The sequence below is a fragment of the Anopheles marshallii genome, chromosome 2 (genome assembly GCF_943734725.1).
Source record: "Anopheles marshallii chromosome 2, idAnoMarsDA_429_01, whole genome shotgun sequence".
Taxonomy (NCBI): Eukaryota; Metazoa; Arthropoda; class Insecta; order Diptera; family Culicidae; genus Anopheles; species Anopheles marshallii.
Genome location: NC_071326.1, coordinates 42,154,419 through 42,178,334, shown reverse-complemented (window position 1 = coordinate 42,178,334; position 23,916 = coordinate 42,154,419). Strand labels below are relative to the sequence as shown.

General features: G+C 43.1%; 1 protein-coding gene across 1 annotated transcript in view; it reads left to right on the top strand.

Moving 5' to 3' along the window:
- LOC128717982 (uncharacterized protein CG43867) overlaps positions 1–23,916 on the top strand; it is an 88,248-nt gene that overhangs the window by 38,788 nt on the left and 25,544 nt on the right. Inside the window, exon 2 of the mRNA XM_053811658.1 lies at positions 15,626–15,688. Within this exon, the coding sequence (XP_053667633.1) occupies positions 15,626–15,688 (63 nt within the window). The remainder of the gene's footprint in view (positions 1–15,625; positions 15,689–23,916) is intronic.

The window sequence follows — 23,916 nt, the reverse complement described above, 5'->3', positions numbered from 1 at the left end:
AACGTACTTTTTTATTAGCACTCAATAGACTGTCGGTACGACAGATATTTTTAAAAGGCTATGGCTTTATTTTAGGACTTCATCAGGACAAAATCTTATGTGTTGGGGAGATGGTTCTGCAGGAAGTATTATTAGCAAGTTGAAGGAATTCTAGTTACAATAACAACTCAATGTTTTAAAGAGTGCTTGACTTATCAAACATATATCAATACTATAATTATCACCTTTTCCTACAATTCATCACAAAACCCATTCGTCAAACCAGTCTATAATTACCACAGTTCAGTAAGCAACGCACAAACTTATTTAATTACTATCTACCGGTCGCTGTTCCAAAACAGCCCCTGCCTACACAAAATCGACCAAGGCCATCGACAGAGACCATCCTTTCTCGGATCGGATAGATTTCCCTTGACGATTCGCCTAAATCCACCAGCTTGGCTCGAAATAATGCTAACGGACACTTGGCACGCGAATTTCGCATTATTCTGAACGATATTTTAAGATGAATTACGCGTTGTGACGCCCCATGCTCCCCACAGGATTTGGTGCCGTATCAGTTCGGAAGGAATGGGACCCCAGCCAGCAAAATGGAGTGGATTCGTTTTTTTTTTACCTCTTTCCGGTGCTTACATTAAATGATTAGCTGCCATTTCGATTAGGAACGACGTTATTCACGTGGTGGGAAGGAACGTTTCTTGCCTGCTTCCTGTTAAATACTCTCGAGAGCGCATTTTGTTGAGTCAGGGCAGGATGCCCTGTGAGATGAAATTCAGTTTGACAGTTGCTCTCCTGGGGACGGTTGGTCTTGGGCGGGATGTTAAGGCTATGAGGCTTCTATTTTCAGTGAACTTGAGCTGCTTTTGGGAGGGTTCTATCAAGTTACACTACCCACGGAGAACACTTAGGTTAAGAACACGTTTCATTTGATAACTAAAAATCGTCCTTAGCACATAAAATTGATATCGCGATGTTAAATTAGCCCTAGTCCATATCAACACATAATAGTTTCATCGAACCAACCCTGTACTCGGCTGTGGATAGTAAAGGTTAAAATGTTCCACTACTGAAAAACAACTGTCCACCCGTGTTCCTCAAAGCACTCGCCGAAAGGCACATAATTTGCGTGCATAATTCCACTTCCCAGTATGGCAGAAACCACCCCACATATCCACCTGATGCCATTAATCAACGGTGAATTGTGCAAACTAATGCTAGGGTTTTAGTGTGCGGAAGGTCATCTCTTTGCCAGGGACGAAGGAATCCCAGCTTCCCTCTTCCCACGTGCCGCTCTCTCTCTCTCTCTCTGCCAGGATAATCGGCCACGGTAATGTGAAACCCCGTGTCGTCGGAATTATGCAAATCACGACCGACCGGGGTAGCGAACGGAAATTAAAGCACCGGGGTTAAAGTTTCTTTTCTTGCCCGCTTGCTTCGGGCACACTAATTGAAGGTGGCACGGGGCCATTGCTCGGACGGTTGAGTGTAGTGTACGACATGATTTATGTAGGATTAGTGCCGGATGAACTGTGCTGGGGGGGATCGGGGGAAAGAAAGGGGCTACAGGAAGGATACAGGAGTTAGCGAATAGTTAATGAAATATCTGCGAATTAACACGATCGAGATGATTAATTAGCGGAAAGTAGCGTTACGGGTCGCTGAATGTTGGGAACGATCCTGGTGTGTGTTATGCGAAACTATACGCAACTAACGCTGACGGTTGGTAGTGGTGAAGTATTGTGAATTTAAGCGAAAGTTACCCGGTAGCTAGCTAAGGAAATGCGTGGAACGAAATGATGCAATCGTTTGTTTTTTTTTATTATCATTCATTTACATACATTTACATATTTACTTTTGTTGTTTACTCAGTAATTACTGATGAACAATGTGCTCATTTATTTAAACCTGATTGATGTCAAAATTATTATCAAAGCAGAAAAATGGACTTTAAAGACGAAGTTATAATACTTTACTGTAAAACGCCTGCAGCTATGCAATTCGCATGTCAAACAGACTTTAACATCAGGAAAAACTAGATTTATGTAAGCTTTCTGGAATTCATTATAGAATGTTACCACCCGGACGCGTTGATTATATTTGTAAATTTAAACCACTCGGCAAAAAAAAATGCGCTTAGCCTTTTTAACTTCGCCTAGCCCTCGCCAAGCATTCAGATCAAGGTATTTTATCGCAAATATGAGCTTGGCAAAAATCAACCCCAGTTGAAAGCTTTTAAGTCGAACCACCACCACCAATGTACAGTGTTCCCTTATCACAATGCAGAAAAAACCGCAGCCGGAGGTTTAACTCTCAGCAAAAAAAAAAAGCATTAACAGCTACAACTCATTTGTACGTTTGCTGTACCGGTGCTGCTGTTACTGGCATAGAACATACTTTGCCATGTGCCAACCTATTCACCCGCCCATGCACGGCTTCAGACTGCTGCCCCCATTTCACCCTAGTTCCGGTTCGCAGACGCGCAGTGTCGTTGATTTTCATAATCCTTACATAACTTGTGCTTTTGCAGCACTAATTAGCATTTTGCCGTTTTCAAACCGTCATGTAATCAATTATGTTTACAAAGCACCTCTTCTCTGCTGCCCGCTTCCGTTTCCCGCTTGTCGCTCCATTGACAAAAGCCAGAATGTTTCTTAGCGCACGGATCAGCCACAATCCACTCTCGCTTTGCTGGGTGTACTGTGTATATGAAAGGAACATTTTGCAACAAAACTGATTCGAAAAAGCATCCTTTGGTTACAGTAACACACGGGTGTATGTGTGTGTTGCTGCGAATGAGTGTCCGATGAAGCCACTCCGATTCCGTTCGCTTGACCTCGCTTGACATCCGACCATCTTGTTTCAAAGGAAAATGAAAGCTGAAAGCTTTCCCCTATCAGGGTCAGGCCGGTAATGAGGCAGCGTCGTCATTTAGACAAAAAACGAAGGGTGCCAACGTGTTTTTCAGCAGCAAAATTCCATTCGCTAAAACTTTTACTCTGACCGAGCGGAGTTTTTTCTGTTCTCTCCACCCCAGAATTCGCCTCATTTATCCTTGATTCGGATGCGCTGCCTAGCGCAAAGCGGAAAGTTACCGTCTCCCCTTACCATCGGCTGCCATCGCATGAAAATCCTGAAATCATTTTTAATCTTCACTAATAAATTCACTACTTTATTACTGAACCGGTGCCCAGGTCTGTCCATTTTCTTCCCGTTTTTCGTTTGCGCTCGATTAGAGCGCTGGAAACGGCATCGGTTGAAAACCGGGACGGGAGGGAAAAACTCCAGAATGTAAGGACCATGGGTCAAAGCAGTGCTTTCCACACATTTTGCTTCCCACTTTTCCATTCTATATTTGTTCGAACCGTTGGCAGAGAAAAAGAAACCATACGGTAGCTTTCAATGGATAGTTGGAATAATTTGGCCCCTACCAAAGCTGTTCCGTATTTCAAGCATGGCACCAAACGGGACTTTCGCACACATGACGCATCGTGAACGGGACTCACGTGGAAAAGCCTTTTAGCTAAACGTTTCACAGTGCGTCCCTTTCATTTGGGGTGTATTTATTTGCGTACCTCCGGAAATGGACACAGAACATGGCCGCATTCAACCCAACTCGTGCGGGTTATGTGTGCGCTAGGATGGCGTTCGATCGGTGTCTCCCTTCGAAGGATGCCCATGGACGGTGACGGCTTTCAAAGTGCTGCTGGACACTGGTAGCTACCGGAGTAAAGCAAATTGCATTGTTGCGCTAAAATGCCCCACGGGACTGCTGATTCGCTAGTTAAAAAAAAAATTGCATCAAGAGCAGATATTGTGCAGTGAATTTATTTTACCGCTGTTGATCTCCTTTTTGTTTTGCATCATTTACCTTACCCATAGCCCTCTTTTCAATTAATGTACCACGGCGATGATGATGATGATGGGTACTGCCATAAAGCTTTTAGTCGGTTCCGCAGTCCAGTTTACCGTGCCGGAGATAAAAAAAACGGTGATGGAAAACGATTAATTACATCGGATGGGGCTAGTGGATGATGTTGATCAAGCCGGATTTAATATGAAAATCCATTCATCGACCGGTGCGGGGTTCTTCTTCCATTGGATAAAACGTTTTATCGCTTGTGCCATTCAGGGAGCAGTGATAACTTTGTGCTCGGTTATCACCCAATGCATACGCATTCAGTTGCGGCACAGGGCGGCGCAGGGAAGCATTAAGTTAAATTTGTGCTGCTTTGCATTTTTTGGCCTCCATAGTGCCGCACCTGTTTTTTTTCTTTTCGAAATCAAATTATATAATGTTGCACTCCGCATTTACAACAGGCTATCGGTTATCTATATTTACATTAGGTATAAACTTAATTTAAATGCTGATATTGTTTTTCATACATTTTAAAATCAACACCGCTACAATTTGACAGTTTGTCTTCACAATGCTAGGATTATAACTTGCTTTTACTCTTCCGATGAAGCCATGACAGGATAGTTATTCATTGGTTTGTAAACTTTCACAAACTGTACTTCGTATTTACCAATTTTGCAAAACTTGTTTATCATTTTCAACAAGATAATTAAGTATTAAACTCTTTGCCAAACTTGTTTCATATCTGCAATTTTATGCTGGTGTTAAAAAATACTGTGAGTTGGAAAATGAAAAGGAGCATACCCGTAGCCCACTATTCCCAACCAACGTAACAACACTGTTCAGAGACAAATTCGCTTCATTCTTCACTGAAATGGTAGTAGCTTTAGAAAATCGCCACCATTAACCGTCCGATCGGGAATTGAGCGTTCCCTTTGATGCGATTGCATTCAATCGCTTCCCAGTGATAAAACCCCGAACCCGATTCACATACCGGGTACGTAAGATGAAGAATAAAAATAGACCCAGCGCAACGCTCAATCGCCCGTAAACGAACGGAATAGTTCCGTCTTCCTACAGTACATCCCCTCAAGTACGTACGAAATTCATCACGTTACGGTCCATCATTAGTGTCGTTAGTGATTGCGATTAATCTTTCCAGCGCACCACTGCTCGAATGGAGCTGTGTTCGTTCGTTGGGGTTCAAAAATCGATTGATCGCTTCCGGATAAACAAGTCAAGAAAGTATGAGGGACCTGGAGCGAATACAGAGCACACCGATACGATCTGGTTTGCAGGTATTTCAAGGAAAAACTTCTCCCTTTTTGAGGTACGATCTTTGTTGCTTATTCACACCATTTTTCCCTGGTCTAACTAGCTCGGCCTATTCAAATCGATCGGTCCCAGTTGCTGTAGAAACAACGAGAACTAAAAAAAAATCGCTTCGCCACGATGAATTGGAATTTTACGCAATGGAGCAAATGGAAAACTTTTCCTCCCATTTAAAGAAACAAGACCCGAGAACGTTGGAAACGCTGAGCGAAACTTTCTGAACCTACCTTTTCTCCCAGTTCACTTTCGAACCTGGCTGGAAATTGATGTAAAAGATTCCGTTCCGTGAAAAATGGATTCGCATCCGAGGAGCAACCGAAATGGCGAGAGAAATTGAAAAAGCAGGAAACTGGATTTTGCAACAAAAAAAAACCAGACGTCCCAGCCCCTCTCAAGCTACATTCCGGAAAGGCAACCTTTCAATGCTATTGAAAAATGAGATGAAAAACAACTTCGAAAGACAAGCCCTTTCGTCGTGTCCGGCACATGGTTCAGAACGGTTGTTCGCGTGTTCATAGTTACGGAACTGTGTTCGGTTGGAAACAAGCGAATAAGAAACAGAAACACACACACACACTGTGAGCCGTTTTCTCGAGTCACGGGACCGTTTCAATTGCATCGCCAGCTGGGGACTCGGGTAATAAATGAATTACATCTTCGTGATTGTTGCACTTGCCTGGCCACATCCTCCCGGGAGTTGCGTGCTTCGTTTCGGTTCTATCTCCACACTGTGGTGTTTCCTTCCTGTTCCTTGGTGCAGAATGACCATCGAATCTAAAACAATTTCTCAAGGCATTGCACATCACCGAACGCAAACGTGAAAGGGCACGTGTTGCTGTTCACGTTTTTACAGCACCATTGGGGCATGGGCAGATGGGACAAAAAAGCACACACCCACACACACACACACCATGTGACCCATGTGCGATCATATTTCTTCCTAGCGTGATGTAATCGTTTGTTGGTTTTTGTTTTAACCTACCGAGAAATAGAAGCATTTCTTTATTACCTTTGCGTTCGGATCTTTGCTGACTTTGTGCTTTAACAAATAGCACGGGATCAAAGCTAGGAGGGCGTTACTTTGTGTCCCACAAGTAGGTACATCCATTCGGCAGATGGACCAAAAGTGACCGAATCCCACCAACCAACGGTCCAAAAACATATGTTTTTTTTTTATGATCATACGCCTTTGTTGTCTAACATGAGTTAAAAACAAAAAAAACAAGTTTTCCGAAACGCAGAGAGTTATAAATGACGTCCATGCTGCTGGTGAATGGTAGCGGGTTTTGTTTGCTTTGCTACCTTTCTTGTGTGTGTTTAAATTAATTTTCCTGACGTGTTGATTAATTACCACACACGTAGGTTTCAGACAAACTTTAACGATGCTTTTACCTTTCAAGTAAAATATTTTTTTACTTGTTAAGCTTCCATAACTGGTCCATGGTTGGTATGGTGGCATAACATAAGGACCGTGGTTGGTAACACTGTGCGTTGATCGCTGAGTGATCGTCACTTACATTGCTGGGTAAGTCGGGTCGGAGAAAGAAAGTCGCTCGATGAAATTCAACGTAAGGTCATTTCTAAACCATCAATTATAATAAAGTGGTTAATAAATTATACACAACTTTCATCTAAACATTAAAAATCCGTCGACTATTGTAAATTAGTTGAAAGTTAGAAATAATATGAATGAAAGGTCTGCTTTACACGCTTGCTAACCTAAAAACCATCACGCGTAAGTAGCGTTCATGCAACGATTGCTTGCTCAAACACTAACGAATGCAACAAACTTAACAATATGCAAAGCTTAAAGCGCAGACCTACATCCGCCGATCTATTTCTTACACTACAAGCTACAACAGACAACGAGCCAAGGTACACCAAGGACGGTACACCGTGCGCGTACCATGCTCTGTTTCCTTTAGCCAACTTTTACCATCATAAATCGTGAACGCACGGACGAAACTTTTGCCCAGCAATAGATAATGGAAAATATGTCTGTGTCGCTCTCGGTGGCACGGTGCAGTACCTACCAGTACGCCCACCCACCCACGTCAACATTCATTCCCGACCAACTCATCCAAACCGGAGCTGTTTCTTGATCCTTCTTGAAACCGAACCGGCCCGTCCGGTTTCCGCCATTGTTTCGCCTGCCAAGACGGATGAGTAGCGCTTTGTTTTTATTGGATAAAATATGCATGAGTTCCTCCCTGCCCGGTGTTCCACTGTATCGTTCCCGGAAGCGCATCCTGGGAAATGCGTCTCGAGTGCACGCATGGGATGGGGACCTCCCGAACGACAAACGAAACAGTTGTCACAGTGGGAACCGTATGAAATTGTTTTATTGTTTTAACAATCGTCATCGGTGTTAACCGCACGGCAAACAGTTGTTATGGTGAAAGTTCGGTTTCGGTTTGGGACATGGTTATGGTTCCGAAGTACCTATCCCTTCTTTGTCTCAATTAGTAACGGAGGAGTCGGAGTATTATTTTCACAATTCCATAAAATGAGCTTATAAAATTATTAAAACAACAAAATTAATATAACATTGTACAAAATCCACAATAAAAATACATTCCAACGCATGCAATATTACATACATTCACGGTGATTCAATTCGAGCGACAGGCACAAGAGTTCAAAATGGGAAATAAAGCGTAAAGAAATTTGTCTTGTTGGAAAGTTTGTAACCATCTCGTAACCTCATTTTTGTGTGCTTGTAAGAACCTGCGAACAAAGACGGAGTTCCTTTTTTTTGTACTCCCTTGAATCCTTGTTCACGTTTCCATCTTACAATGTTACATCCCTTCAAGCATGACGATGCACACAAAAGCATACCAACCATGGGTGCATTTCGGTGCTCCATATGTGTGTGTGTGTGGGGTGTGCTTCCTTAACGTGTAAGTAGGGCCATGTTTGTCTTGTACAGCAATTTTCCCGAACCATATCAAAACGCGCCACTAAAGATTCGCGATACATTCATCCCCCAACCAACCGTTGGGGAACACCACCTTTAAGCAAAATAAAAGAACCTTCTTCATGCTAGGTGCACCTAGTGGCCCGTGATAAGCCACGTGTATGGTGGGATTTTCCGTGTCTCTTCCCAATGTCAACATGTCCAACAATGGTGCATGGAGCGCGCCTGTACGGTGTCGTGAATAAATGGCGTTACATGAGGCGTTACATGCATCGTAACACCGAACCGACGAAAGAGACGGGACAGACGGGATTACTTGGCAGTGAGTGTGACGGTGCCGTAATTGTGTTCGAAAGCGCACCGTCATGGTTGGTGTAGGTCTTTTGGGAGTCAATGCGAGCCGCAATCCTTATCGGAATGTAGGGTTTTGGCAAATTGGGTCACATCGGAACGGTCACCGTACTGCCAATTTCTAAGAAAAGGGTAATCTAATGGAAATTCTATGCCATTGGTGCGACGGCCTTTGTTGAGCGTGAACTATCAGGAATGGAGCGCACTGGTATGGGTGCGGTAAGCAAATTTCTCACCATTGGGACGCATTGTACAGGGTTTGAAGCTCTATTATAGGGTTTGAAGTGCATGCTAAACGAAATTTACGTTACATGTCTTTAATTATCGACATAGTGCGCATAGTTCCATTCTTATTCTCTTCTTATGTATATGTCAGTATTGCAGCGGCTCTTTGCCATATTATCACTTCGACACTTATACCACTAATAATTTAGCAAAGAATATACAATTTATTTTTTATCGAAGATCACATTTAATCGATGGCTGTTTGTGAGTGCTTACCTCATTGAACGTACCGAATTGCCATTATATTTTTGTCCCAATTCTTAATTGAACACCCCCCCCCCAAAAGCAACGCAATACACAAAAGCGTTTCACCATCTCACCGAATTGCTCTCGCCAATCAACATCAACAAGTGCGCCGACGTTGACAAAAGCCGCCCAAATTGCTCAACGCATCAGCATTTTCGCCACATTCGCTTCGGCCGAAATTTGTTTGTCTGTTCTGGTTCTGTCTCGCCGCATGTTTAGTCACGGTTCTCTGCACGTCCCCACAAACCAGTGTCTGCGGGTACAATAAAATTTGATGGTAGATAAAATTCGATTTCACCCCCCCTATCAGGCGCGGGACGATACGCACACCGTAGGCCGAAAGTAAGATCTGCCGAAAATCAATCCACCAGGTTTCGTCGAGTATCGCGCGCACGCACTCGAATCGAGTGTTTGAACCAGAACCGACAATCAATAGCCGAATAATAGGCCGATTTTTTACGCCTCTTTCCCACAACAAAAGCGTAACACACAAAGAACGGTCCTTCGTCCTTAGTGTGTGGCCCACCTTGCGTAGCCTTCCACAGAATGGTCTTATGTTCTTCCTACTCTCTCACTCTCTTTCGCTCTGCCTGACCTCATCTTTAACAGCAGCGTCTTCAGTGATTTCTCACCATCATCGACGTGCAGTGGATTCACACGTAGTGCGACAAAAGGAAATATTTCCAACCACATGGAGACGCCCGGTGCTTCACTTCAATCGGGGTACGGTTCGGATTCGAATGGAATTGGATTCACCTGCCCCTCGTTAGGCTGATTGTGCTCATCCCGTATTGAGTATCCTTGGCGATGGGAACCAAAAACTCCCACGACGGGCACAGCAGCTTAGCACAACAAAAAATCGTTCGTCACGCCGTCCCCTAAGCGGCGGCCCTCGAATTTTCCACACCCGCGTTGCCCAACGGCCACAAAAAAAAATTTGCCGTCCCTAGTACGAAAAATTAAGGGCGATAAAAGAGACACACAAAAAAAGCGAAAAAGAACGGGAAAGCGTGTGATGCTCTGTTTCCGTGTCTGTGTGCGTGTTTGGTTTGTGTGGAACAGATCGCAAACAGACACCAAGTGAATTAAATTTATCAAATTGTAGCTTGTTCTTGTTTGATTTCAGCGTTGTAAAAAGGGGAGAGTGGGAAAAGAAAATGAGAAGAAAAGAGTGAGGAAATACTGCAACAGGGAAGAATTTTCATCCTACTTGCAGAATGGTTCTTCACCCCTGCTGCTACCTGCGTTTACGGTAAAAAAAAGTAGCAAAATATCCCCCAGGCAACGGTTGCTATGGTTGCATGATTTCTTCGCCCGAATACAAGCATACAGGTAAGGCTAACAAGGGTAGGCTCTCTCTTGCAATACTCTTTCGTACGCGTGGTTCGCGTTGCCAACAGCCAACAAGAATGATGCTGGGCGCTGAATAGCTTCCGGAGGTGATGGTTTGCTTGCAGTAGGATAGAAAGTTTGATGTGTTTTTTTCTGTTTTGTTCGTTGGATGATGATAATTTTCCGACCACTTGTTGAAGTTTTCAGATGAACGAGTGAACTTTCTCTGATGGGAATAACTTAATTAGAATGGAAGCATTTTTATTTCACGTTACTTTGGATGAGGTGTACAGAGCATCGAAATGTATTACAAGAGGGGTTTTTAATACTTTTCAATACAACTGTTTAGCTTAAGATCTACGCCACACTTTATTCATAATTTACTGCTGGTTTGGGTTGCCGTTAATAAACACAAAGATGTTAGCAGAGTTATTCGACAATCGAGTTAATTATTGAAAACCATTCTTTAGCTTGAAACTTCGGCATGTTGTTGACAGATAAATGTTATTTATTTATTATAATGTTCAAACTCTGTTAAAGTGTATGTTTATGCATTGATTCCTTTTACACGTTTTAAAATATATACTTGAAATACTATTGAACAGGACGACTTCAACCCATTTCTGTTGTTTGCTCTCCCGTTATTAACTGATCCCGTGTTTACTTAACGAAAATTGGATTCAGTTCTAGCTCGTTTTACCTCGTAAAAAAGGGGATTCAAGACTTCAGGTATACTAGGCCACGTACACACACACACATACAACAACACACAAAAGACACTCCAAAGTAACCAACTTCAACGCGTATCGCCAAGCTCTGTTCTCGCGCAACAACAACAACAATCATCGGGTGGGCTTTGTCTTGCGTCAATGTCGTTCATCCATCATCTTGTCAGCTTGTCCCGCGCCTCATAGGTGTGCAAAACCGTAGTGCTTGACGATGGTTCCCCTGTGTTGAGTATCACCATTACTTATAGCCTTCGCGCGCACAGTTTGCGTTCTCACGCACCGAACACGGGTTGGGGTATGATGCGTCGCTCGTATTGCTCCGTTTTCCTTTGCAACGAGCAGGAAAAATAAACAGGAAAAATGGGCTTTACGTACGTTCCATCGAGAAGATTTTTCAAAGCCGGCTTCTTCCGCATGCCATTTTTCGGTACGCCCAACCTGAAACGCAAGGGAAAACATTTATCAAAATAGATTTTCACCAACGGGCTACCGCCGCCGTTGGTGTTCTTTTACGCTTTTTATCGTGTTCCAGCTTCCAGCAAAGGCGCGTTCTGGCACAAATCGTACCGCCCACAGGAATGCTTGCCTTAATGATATGCCAACACACGCACTCAGGCACAGCGCCATACACATACACACACACACACACACACACACACACACACACACACACACATTGACGTAATGCTGCCCCTTTTTTGATCGGGACTCTTTCTGTAGGGCATTCATTTAAACATTGTTTTGCTTCGCTCATAACCGAATTGTGTTGGCAGCTTACCACCGCCTTCTAACGCCGTGAGGCGGCTTGTTAACGAAATGGAAAATAAGCGCCCGGGCGAATAAAAGAACAACCGGTGGAACAAAACTCTGCACCGAATTCGTAACTGAGCGGAGTTTTGAGTCGTTGTAGAAAGTGGCTGGCCCCGAAAGGGGCGCGTAGCATACGCGTAGGAGAGTTTGTTCCGCCATTCGGATGATGTTGGAATTGTTCCGTCTCTTTTGGGGAAGTTTATTCATGCCAAAATCGATCCGGAAAGTACCGCCACACTTATTTTCTGCGATTTATCGTATTCCATCCTCTGATTCTCCATTTGAGTTCCAGTATTCCATCAGATTTGCGCAGTATATTTATAATAAAATTAATTTTGCCATATAGCCCAGTTTGTGCTTCTTTCAGACCTTTCTATCTACAGGGTCATGCTAGATTCCTGAACTCCCTGTGCCCTGTACGAACGATTATTTTTCTTTAGAAACATAACTAGATAATAAGTCCTAAGGTCCAGAGTACGGGGGAACAGTTTGGAAGGGATTTTGGTAGCTGGTCTCGTCGTGTGGGAGGCATTTCCTTTTTCATTCACATGTTAGTTCATCGACACTGACGTACTGCAGGCTATACTTACAATTACTCAGATTAATCTTAGATGTGCTTCTAGCGTCACTGCATCAAACGCTTTCCGGATTTCAATTCAATGCCCAAAAACAACACAGGTTCATTTAACACGTTGATGTCCGATAGGGTTAAAAAATTCCTTGATCCTCGATAGATCCTTGGTTATCGCTTATGACTTATCGGTCATCGCTTCGACGCTACGTCTAGCTTGTTCGTGTTCGTCGAGTCGATGTCAGCGTCCTCTGCAGTGAAACAGCGGAATCTCGATCGACTGAGTATATAGATATCGGTTTTCAATACTCCATGTTATAAATTCGATTCCCAAAGTGTCATAGATTAGAATATTATTAGATCTCTTTGGCTACACCTAGTCACTCTTAGTCCTCCATACTCATAATGTCGTGCTTTGGCTAAACAAATACTCTTCCTGATGCCCAAACAACTGACACGTCTGGGTGATCGTGCCGTATCAAGTTCCGCACAAGCATTTTATGAAATTCATTTATATAGCTACCACCGTAGGTTTCGGAAATGTCTTTACGTTTAGAGTATATTAAAGTAATTTAAAATCAGTCCCGTCAAGTTGTTACCGATGGAAATTACTATACAGTTCACCAGTAATGTTATGCAAAGATATTCAAACGTCTAGTGTAAACTGTGTTGCTTTTTGTGCAATAACTGTAGCTTAACAATATTAATTGAATGTAATTTTTGTATGAATTGCAAGAATGAAACGTTCAAAGTTTCCCAAATTCCTCCATTTATAGCCAAAAAATCATCGGTAAATCGCCCTTGAATGTCATCAGTCATTTTTTCACAATTCAGGACATTTCTCGGGCTTCGTCATTACATCACACTTTAGCTCAATTTTCCTCTAAAAGTTACAGAAGTTTCTAACGCTAGCTGCATATCTTCTTCCCATGTGGCAAGCCTTGCCGAACAACTAAGGACGTTTTTTTCCCCCTTTCTTCCCACATTACTTCTCCCCTTTTTTTAAACGAACGATCATTAAATTATCGGTTGATTGAATTAGACCTTGGTTACGGGTACGAAGTTTTTCCACTCTCACCGTAAGCGTTCTGATTTTTCTCAGCACGTTCCCTTTTTTTGGGGACCACGTCCCTTCACATTTTACTATGCTGCCCCGTACGTCCTGTTTCGCTACAAATAGCTGCAGCATTCAGTAGCGAAACGATCGATTTTCTCGTTCGATAAACCGGAAATTCTTTCACTTAAGCAGGCTTAATAGCGGACACCAGCACGGGTAAGAAATGCTGCCCCATGCTCTCTTTCAAGTTGTTTACTTTTGCAGTGGGAAAAGTATATTTGCTAAAGGTGAAAAAAAAAATGAAAACATTTTAACGAGAGCGAAACGTTTCGCACTGGCCGGTGCTGGCGAAGTGAGCTCCAAATAATTACATTTACCAACGTCCAATGCCTTTGGCTGCCCGGGTGTACAATGCCCGGAAGCAGTAAGTTTGCTGGGTGTTTCGTTATGTTTGCCTCTTTGCAAACGGCGTAGGACGCGTCTGTATACTGCTCGAGACGAATGGTTACCTGTTGACCGCAAATTCAAAGTAGCGGAAAATTGATAAACGACAAACACCGGAAGACGGTAAAACCAATCTTTGCTCAGGAGAAATTTTGCCTAAACGTTACTTTAAAACTGAAGCTCATGTAATTGAATTTGCCAATTTAATGGAACTAGTTTTACTGGACTTTTACGAATCAAAACTCCTATTTAGTTAAGTGACCGGTTTCCCATCAGCCAAACGAAAATTTTCCATATAAAAACCCAAAGTTCACATTTAACAATCGACCTAATCCCATGATTCATTCGATGGCTGGATTTCCTCACACTCGGAATCCGAAATCCCAGCACTAATCGTTCCTGTCCGTAAAGCTGTTTTTTTAATTATGCCCCACAATGCCACAATCCGTTCATCTCCTGCAAAGCTTGCTCATTTGCACACATTTCTTTGCAAAGCCACAGTTCCCCGTGCAAGGCGCTTTTTTATTAAATCATTCCCGACGCTTGAAGACACGCTTTCCTGCACTCTTGCTGTCCCACTTTAATGACGATCGTTCCTTTTTTTTCGCCGCCCATTTTCGGGGATACCAATTGTTTCCATCGTTTTCCTACAGAAATCCCAAGTATAAGGCACTGGACCAAACCGTCCGCCATCAGTTTGTGTGTGTTTGTGGCATTAGGGAATCCGAAAGTGTCCCGGTACCACGATCATTAGTTTGTATTTTCTCACTGCCATACCGTGTGGCTTTTGCGTCTCATTTGAATCTGAAACGTTCGTTAACGCTCGCTCGCTGTGCGAAAACGGACTGCTGTTGGTTGATGAAGGCTGCCCCGTTCCATCGTACGGTTCCGGTGCATTCTGCCAGCCGTTTGATGCGATTGTTGAATAGGAATCGGTGTTGCCAAAAATATCCCTGGCGCACGGGGTAAATTTCGTTCACGAAACGAAATTTTAATTAGCACTAATTGCCATCATCAACAACTGGCTGTTGTTGGCGGTCGATGGAGAAGTCGTTTCGGCTGTAGGTAATGGACTGCTCGGTCAGGCGTCCAACAACGGCAACGGCATCAAGATTGCTCATTATGGAAAGCGAGCAGGCGCTAAAGTCGATTCCTTCGAAGTTCGTAAATTGACAAATCTCTCTAGTGATTCGGGATGCCGTGCTTGCGCAAACTTTCCTATCACTTAATTACCGACAAATGTGAGAAAATGAAATACATTGGCTTAGAGATGGAAATTTGAAGCTAGCCTTCAAAAACATAGAATTGGGATTAAGCTAATTGCGAAATGGAATTCTTACACATCTAGAACATCTTACTTGAGCGTTGAGTAAACCTTTTAATATTAGCCTATTGCCAAATTAATTACGATTTATGTTGTGGATGGCAAAGAGCACACAAATTACATATTCTCGAACTCGCTAAAATTCGTTAAAATAAACACCGTAGAACGTTTGAAACACTAGCGCCACCTATCCGTCAAAGTTTGTACCTGTACGGGAAAACATCGCCCTTATCCGTGACACAATTTCTCGCATCGCAAATCAAACCGAGTCATTGCGGATCATAACCAACTTTTTATTGGGAAAAAATATGTTTTTTTCTTACAAAAAACAGTACTTTAATTAGCGACAATTTATTTCCCTTTTATTTCCAGCTCTCCGAATTGGAGCAGCGCGTAATCGAAGCCGAAGAGCGTGCCGACGAAGCTGAAGACAAGGTAGGTCAATTGAATTATGCAACCAAATTCTTATTTGCTCATCGTTTTAAGCATACATAATTTAAGCATATCCTTATTACTGTTACTTTAGCGTTTGGGGGTTGGGGGTGACATTTCTTGAAAATTTATTCGTCTATTCTTAGACTTCCCTCTCCGAATAAGCCCAACCCTAACGCATACAGAGCTGTGTTCAATCATTTGATGTGATTAAAAGCAAACACAGCACAAAATAAACATACATAAAAGTAACCGACAAGGGTGAACAATTTCCATTAGGGAGAGGACTTTCCTTAAATTCGTTCAATATTTCATCAAGACTTTTCGTTGTGGAAATTGAAGGGGTGGAAATGCGCAAAAGCTAATTTTGGTCATATTTTCCTCGTTTTCGTATTTCAACAATTGGAAGTACTTGTCAGGAGACGTTGAAAACAGAGGTGTATCAATAAAATTTCTCGAATTATGCATTATTAAAATAGAAAAAAAAACATACTATGATAATTCTCACATGACTAAAATGTTTATTCACAAAAAAATCCCAAAAGTTATATTTGTTTTGAAAAAGATAAAAAGATATTTTGCTCTTCAATTAACGCGAAAGACCGCATGTTATCCTGCTGACATCCTTCATCGATGGTTGTTGTCTCGGCTAACTCTCCAAACCAAAGCTCCACAGCACATAGTAAAGCCTCCTTTGATCGATAAAAATCAACCCCTACCGGAAAGCTCCAGCCAGCTGAAAGCGCGCAGTCGCTTTTTTCACCCGTTTTCGCTGTCAAATTATGACATTCCATCCCTGTCAACTTCAGTTCAATGTTCTGTGCCCTTGCTGTCCCTTCCGTACCAGCAAACCCCGCAAGGATTGGGCTGTTGGTGCATTTTCCGCATGCGCAAATGTGTGGAAGTATACGTACAGACAGTACAAATACCAGCACAGTGCCGTTGTACAAACACATAGCCACAGATCTTGAAAAGCCTACTTTCGACACACACAAGCACGCCATCACGCATAGAAAAGGAGCATGGTCGGGAAGGAGGAAAATCTTCTACGTAGGATAAAGGAAACTTACGCGTACCACCTTACAAATGCGGGGTTAAATCAACGAGCAAGGAGACTTGGTTTCTGGTGGCGAGCAAACCAAACTCCAGCAACTGTTTTTAATTTTATATTTCCATTAAAAATCCTTCATTGAACACGTGCATCTTATGGATGCGTCAGTTTGAGCGTGTGGTAGAAAGGATCCCGTTTTTTTCTCTACCAATCCACCCCTAAGACCGCATGTTGACACTCGCCTTCAATGGCTCACAGTGCTCAGTACGACTATCTAAGTGTACGTGTGCTGTGCGGGAAAACGGCACACAAACACACAAAGGTTCGCGTTGCCCCTGTACTCATCCTTTGCTGCCTCCCGCCCTCCTTCCCCTGTTGTACACATACACACCGCCTCTACCAACTGAACGAGCTATCGAACTCGGAAAGGAAAGGAAACAACGTTTGGTTCGTCTCGCGTTTTTTGACGGGCGAAAAAACTTTTTTACGCAACGGTACGCGACTGTTCGGAAAGCCAACAATTATATCACGCTAGCTAGCGTAATGGGTTTGCTGGTGATTTAGTGGGTGTGTGTATTCGAGTGACGGTTTCCATTTTCCCAGCCAAAACGTGCCCACAAGTTCCGTGAGGTAGCGTCGCGTTTGGGTCGCGGAATAAAACAAAACCGCGTCAAGGAAAAGCGTGTGTCCGTGTGCAATATCCAACATCCAGTAAACGGCACACAAGAATTCGTTTAAGCAATACCGTCCAATTGTATAGTGAAGTGGAAAAAAAGAGTGCTTGTGGAATTATTCTGTCTACAGTGCGCCGTCTTCACTACTTCGAACTGGTGTGCATGCTCGTCTGAAGCGTTTTAATGCAAAGATGGGCTAAATTGCAGGCACTAAAAGGATCATTTAATCATCAAGCAATGCCATTACTGTGTGTGCTCTCGTATAAAAATGTTGCACACTCTTTAGAAACACTATTTATCTCACATATTTATGGCAAGTGTTCAGTTCTCAGTTCCCATCCGACGCGTGTCGGAATCCTTTTTCCGTCTCTGTACACGCACATGTGTGTATGTGTGTGATCGATTGCGCAAACAAGCAGGGACGCACGGGGAACACGAGCTGCTGTTTTTTTTTCTCCAGTTGCAAACCTTGAGGAAGTAATAAAAACTGTTTTACCTTTAAATCAATAACCTGCAAACGATGCTGGCAAGCGTCTTGTGCTGTACCGTTACCGCTACATGTTCATCTGCTGCTCGGGAGCATGAGTCCGATTTCCGTCTGCCCTTCAAGACGGGGGTTGGCGAAAGTGTTCCGGTTCCCGTTTTAGGGGGCCTCGTTCGATGGTTCATTGATGTTTTCATCGCGCGTCTGTCGTTTGCTTCTAAGGGTTGTGAGATAGAGTGCGCGTTATCGTGATAAGCGGAACGACAAGAGCGAGATAGCAATGGGAGCTTTTCCTGTGCTGTAGCTTCTCTTACGCACTGTATCGTTTAAGTGTTGTAAAATATCCGAACAGTACGGAAATAAACAAGCAAATGACTCCAAAGTTATGTGAAACAGGCTTAAAAACAAAGGAAAAATTCAAACTTCATGGCATACTTAGTGCCAAAGAGAATAAAAGATGAAAACAATCATGTGAATATAAAAGATTGCTATATTGTTCGTATAAGGTTCACACATGCTTTGTTTTGGGTTTATCCTACTAGTTTTATAGTGAGAGTGGTCATTCTCAACAAAAAGATTGAGAATTGTTAATTTTTTTTCTTAGCATTTACTTATTTTTTTTCGAATTGATTTCGCTCGAAAAGGCTTAACCAATCCGACGGTTAGTTAGTGTGCGCAGCGGTGCAAGTATTGCTGATAAGTAGTGTACACCATCAACGGGCACCAACATCTCTCATCGGAAGTTTCGCCCAGCAGTCAACAACTGCTACTCCAAAACACACCAACACCAACAAAACAAAATGTCGCAGGATCTATGAGATAAGGTAAACGAACAATCGGAAACATCCTATTCCGGGGCGGGAATTCAAAGAGGCGACATAAGAGCTGTGGACAGAAGCATCTTATCATGGTGCTTATCAAGATGTATCCTTTTTTTGTGACCTTTTTTTATTCTAATAACTTGTGCCTTGGGACGATATAGCCACGCAGATTAACACAGACTCTAGCCGCTGTCCTGTAGCCTTGACCTACATAGTAATTATTCGATACGCTGCTTTCACTCTGGTGCTGGTGCCTGTCAGTTATGACGAGCAGAGGTGTGTGCGTAGCCGTGTGGGATCGGGTCTCGAATCGGAGCGAGAGACAAATGAACGTAAAAATAAACTTCGATTACAAGTTTGATGTAAACAAAAACCTCCCCGCCCCCAACCGGGATCGATTTCTTCATGCTTACATAATGCTTCCGATGCTGCTATTTACCACCCATGGCAAGAAACTTTCCACCGACAACGTACCGATTGCTGAACCGTAAAAGAAGTAACTAGTAACGATACACCTCAAGCTTGGAACGCTGATAAGACTAGAATAAAAATAATTAAAGCAAAGCCTCACCTGTCCGATGCCAACACCTAACCTGAGCTAACATTCTGATCATTTTCGACGAGCCTTTCGATCGATTCGCGCTGGAATTGCGTTAAAGGAACGTTGGCATCCTTCGCAATACGGCTATGTTCTCAGCTATTTCCACCTTCGTTAAAGGCAAAACTTTTCTCCTTTTCCATTTCCTTTTTTTCCTTTGGCGATGCATTTTTCCATCCCTTTGACAAAGTTTATTGCCATTCGGCACATCGAATGGAATGTCTTCACATTTCGCTTGCTCACCAAAGAGAGTTGCCCGTTTATCGAACTTTCTGCTACAACTGGTTTCGTGCTGAGCACAGCCCGGCAGCCCGAAGATGGAGCTCACATTTTGGAGAAAATTCAATTTTGTCGCAAAAGAATGATAGGATCACGGTGAAAGGACAAACTTTTCGTTCTGGGCTGCTTTTAACGGGGTTGGGATTGTTTTTTTTTTTTGTTGCTTCTTCGCATTATGTGCTCTCTCACCAACTCGTTGGTTAAGTTAAATCGTTAAAGGTGCTTATTTCGGGGTATAACATTAAAAATGTGTACACTCTCAAACAAATCGTCCAAAGTTCAGATGTCAATGACAAAACAATGAACGTTCTGGTCGGAGGTCTTTTCTTTCTCTTCCAGATGGAATTAATTCCTCTCGTGTGCAGTGTTGGGAAAGTATTGCTGGGAACAACAATAGTTTGGAAGAAACGTTTGCATATGGAACTATTCTAAGCAAATGTTTAAAATTCGCCATCACGATGTAATCTTGGCTGTACATGAAGGTTGTTAGATCAATAAAGTTGAGTTGAGTTACATGTGATATTTGATAAACTTCCAAAATAGAATTCTTGGATCAAAAATACCCTCAAGAAAATACTCAACAATCGGCGTACAGTAACAGAGTTGTTTTCGCCAAACACCGCTATTTGTCATATTCCACCACACAAACATAACAATAGCTGCAAAACACGATTGTCGTGCAAAATAACAAGTTTATCAGCATTGCCCCCGCTGAAGTCGTTCAATTTTGGCTACCCATCATCTGCGCCAGACACCAACTTCCCTCAACTCGCATCGGAGCGGCGGGGCAAAACAAGGCGAGACACTTGAAATCTTCACCTAGACAGCAAACCTCGCTTGATTCGGTTGGCAGGCCAGCCGTCAGCCACCCTCCCACGGTGACGATGGCGACGCAAATGTTGGCCGACAGCCAGACTGGCCACTTTGGCGACGTAAACGACCGAGCATGCTGGATGAGAATTGGATTCATCTCTGCCACCCCTTTTGGGGAAAGTATTAGAACCAGCCGCACGTATGGCCGACTCTTCAACGTCATGTGGTCCCGGTTCCCCTTTGAGTCAGTGCACGATACGAAACGAAATTATGTATGCATCATTATCATACTTGGACCACCACAATCGTTTCGAGCGGCCAACGTTTTGTCAAGTAGGCTCTTTAATGTTTCACCAACGCGGATGTAATAGCTGTCAGCAGGTTCTTGATAAGTAAATCCTGCACAAAAAAAAAACAATTTTTACAATGAAAGATCATTTCGCAAGCCGATCGATTTATTCGAATTAAAACGTCAATCCAAGCAAACAGATATGCGAGAATGGTTCGCTTCATCCCCTATCCATTTTTCTGCCTCCCAAACATCAAAGCCTACTAGTGCTGTCTCTATGGACACGTTTCACTTGCTATTAACTATGGTATCCAACGTGGGATCGTTTTTAATTAAACTTTTTTCCCCCGCTAAAGAGAAGAAGCGAAAACCAATCGCGCACCGATCGATAATTAAAACCATCCCGTTCGAACAAACACTTTCCACATGGGAAACCTGCAATGTTGCTCGCATTATTTGGCTTGTCTGATTTTGGGGGGATTGAAAATATTTTCATCAACCATTTCCACCGTCGGTGAAAATTTTCTTCAACGTCATTCACAACACTACCCATGACAGTTGGGGTTGGAAATAAATTAATTTCCCCTATCCCCTCACCCTTTAATGTGGTATCCTCCTGTTGCACACACATGCACACAGGCAAAATTTCGATTGGGAAAACCGTTTTCCACATCTCTATCGCAACGTCATTGCAACGCCACCGATAGCAGCACTCGATGGTCATGTTACGGAGATGAATCGTTGGAAAAACCCATCCCATTTTCGCGCCTTCACAGTCAGCAAATGTATCACCATAACCCCAAACGTTAGCACCCTCCCACTCCTCCCTCACTCAGCAAAGGGGCGATAATTTTCCACCTTCCCAGACGGAACGGTGTGAGTCAATGTTTAGAACTGGATCAAATTATTGTTGCAGCAGTACACGCCACACCATTCCCTTGCCCGTCCGCGTGTGTGTGTGTGTGTGTGTGTGTGGTAGCAAGTCGCTTCACTAATGAAAATTCTCCCGCAACATGAAGCGTCGTCGCGTGTGGTGTACTTAGCGGCAAGACGAAACTGTTCAACCTACCTTCAAGAGTGAATCCTCTCGCACTCTGTATTCACAGTGGGTTGCGGGTATGGTAAGTGGAAAGAAAATACACACCACACCACAACCCACAGCCTGCTTATCGTTTGCATCTTGCCCTGTTTTCTCAATGATTTTATTTATAAATCTCCCAGACGCAATCCCCAAAACGCGACGCCCGGAGACCTTCGAGTGGAGTCCGTCTTCTTCACTAGCTCAGTGCCTCTAGTGTTGCCTTTTTGTTTGCGTGTGTGTGTGTGTCTTTATAAGCGGTTTTTGTTTTTTTTTTTTTCTTCAAATTGGTGGCGTGATTTGAAGTGGAGATTTACCATGCTTAGTTTCGTTCCATGCGATCGGGGTTTAGGTTGAGTTCTTGGCGTCTTTTAAGCAACATCCATAACGACACAAAAGGGAACGCTGCTCTACCGACGTTTGTCTGGAAATTCGTCACATCTCACACCCAATTTGTTGTGGTGCTCGTTTCGAACAGCAGTACCGTTTGGCAGTCGCACTGGTAGTCCGTTTGTTTTTATTACCCACATCCACGATGGTTTCGCCGATGATTAACTACCGGTGGCGTTTGGGTAAAGAACGGTCGGTCCCCCAAATGCGATCGAATATCAAGTGTAAAGTCAACAATAAACTCACAACGCGCACGCACGTAGCGACCGAAACACCTCGAATGACATATTTTACAAAACGTCAAACACACCCACGTTTCGTTTTCCGTATGAAAGCGAAACTGATTCGCCTTGGTTTTGATTGAGCAAGAATTTTACCGTGATGCTGTTTGGTTGGTTTAAACGAATCTAGCATTAATTAACGTGTCAGCAACATCGCAAATGATGATAAAATGAAAATATAAATTCGTAAGTATTTGCTTCGTAATGCAACTTTTATCGAAACATGATATGTGCTTTGCTTAAGTGCACGACTTGAATGGCTGAACCTAATTTACGATTGTTTGCTGTGTAGCAGCGATGCTAACGACACGAAACATTCACATTTGGGCGACAGGACTAATGAAATGTGGCAAATGTATGGCATTAAAGTGGGTTTACGGCGAACCCTGGCCTTGACCAACGATTAAACAGGTTTCAATCTGTTCGTAGTAAATGTAAAATTAAAATATTATCTCCGCAAAACTGTCTACATAACAACACACACTGCACTTTGTATTGCCAATTGCATACCTTTAGGCGTATTGCAGTAGTATACAGTTGGTTGTGCATATCGAATTGACACAAGTTCACCAACCCCAAATTCACTCCTCTTCACTTGGATATTCGTTCTCTAATGTAATGGCATTTAATTTACCCATTTTATTTCAAATGTATTTTGTCATTTTTGTCATTTCGATTTATCTACCAAATTGATACTTATTCTTACGTTATTCGAGCAATTCTCAGCAAACTCATTCCATTCACCGGAGCAGTTCTTGCAAGCGCGAAAAAAACGCTCCAATCAGCACACTGTCACAAAGTGTCACAAATTTGCCAAACAGACAGTGATTGCCCTTCGATGGTCGGCGACCAGTGTTCCAAACGGTGACGTTGACGCTCCTGACCATGGCATCACGACTGCAAACGGACGGACCAGATCGACCAATCTCGGTACTCGGGGATATAAAATCCGTCCTTTCCATTTCCGCACGATTTACTTTAATTGAATCGTTCTTTACCGTTGGTACGGCATGTCCGTCCGTCCGGTTTGGTATCTTATCTGGCATCTTCTAAAAATAGGACCCGAAGCGCGCGTTTTGCACTTCACCTTGGTGAAGTTGTCGGTAAAATGTTTTATTTTTCCCGCTTTTTCTCCCACTTTCCCATTAGCACACCACCGTTGGCGTGGCGGTGGTCCGCATCCGACGGGATCCGAGAGGGGGTATGGTGCAAAAAGAAAAAAAAAAGTGTTTCGCATCAGCAGAGGAAAAAGTTCTGTTTGTCCAGCCGGAAAGAAACATTTCTTGTATCCTATTTATACGCGATAAAATCCAACTTTTCCATTCCAACCACACCATCGGGCACAATAGCCTGATGGTGCAATGCATCTTCATCGTGTCCGTGCCCAGCTCACTGGCACCACTACGAAATGCAGTAATCCACCTTTAAGTTATCCTTCACCGCACCGGATGCTTGCCCAGCGTCTGAGAGTTG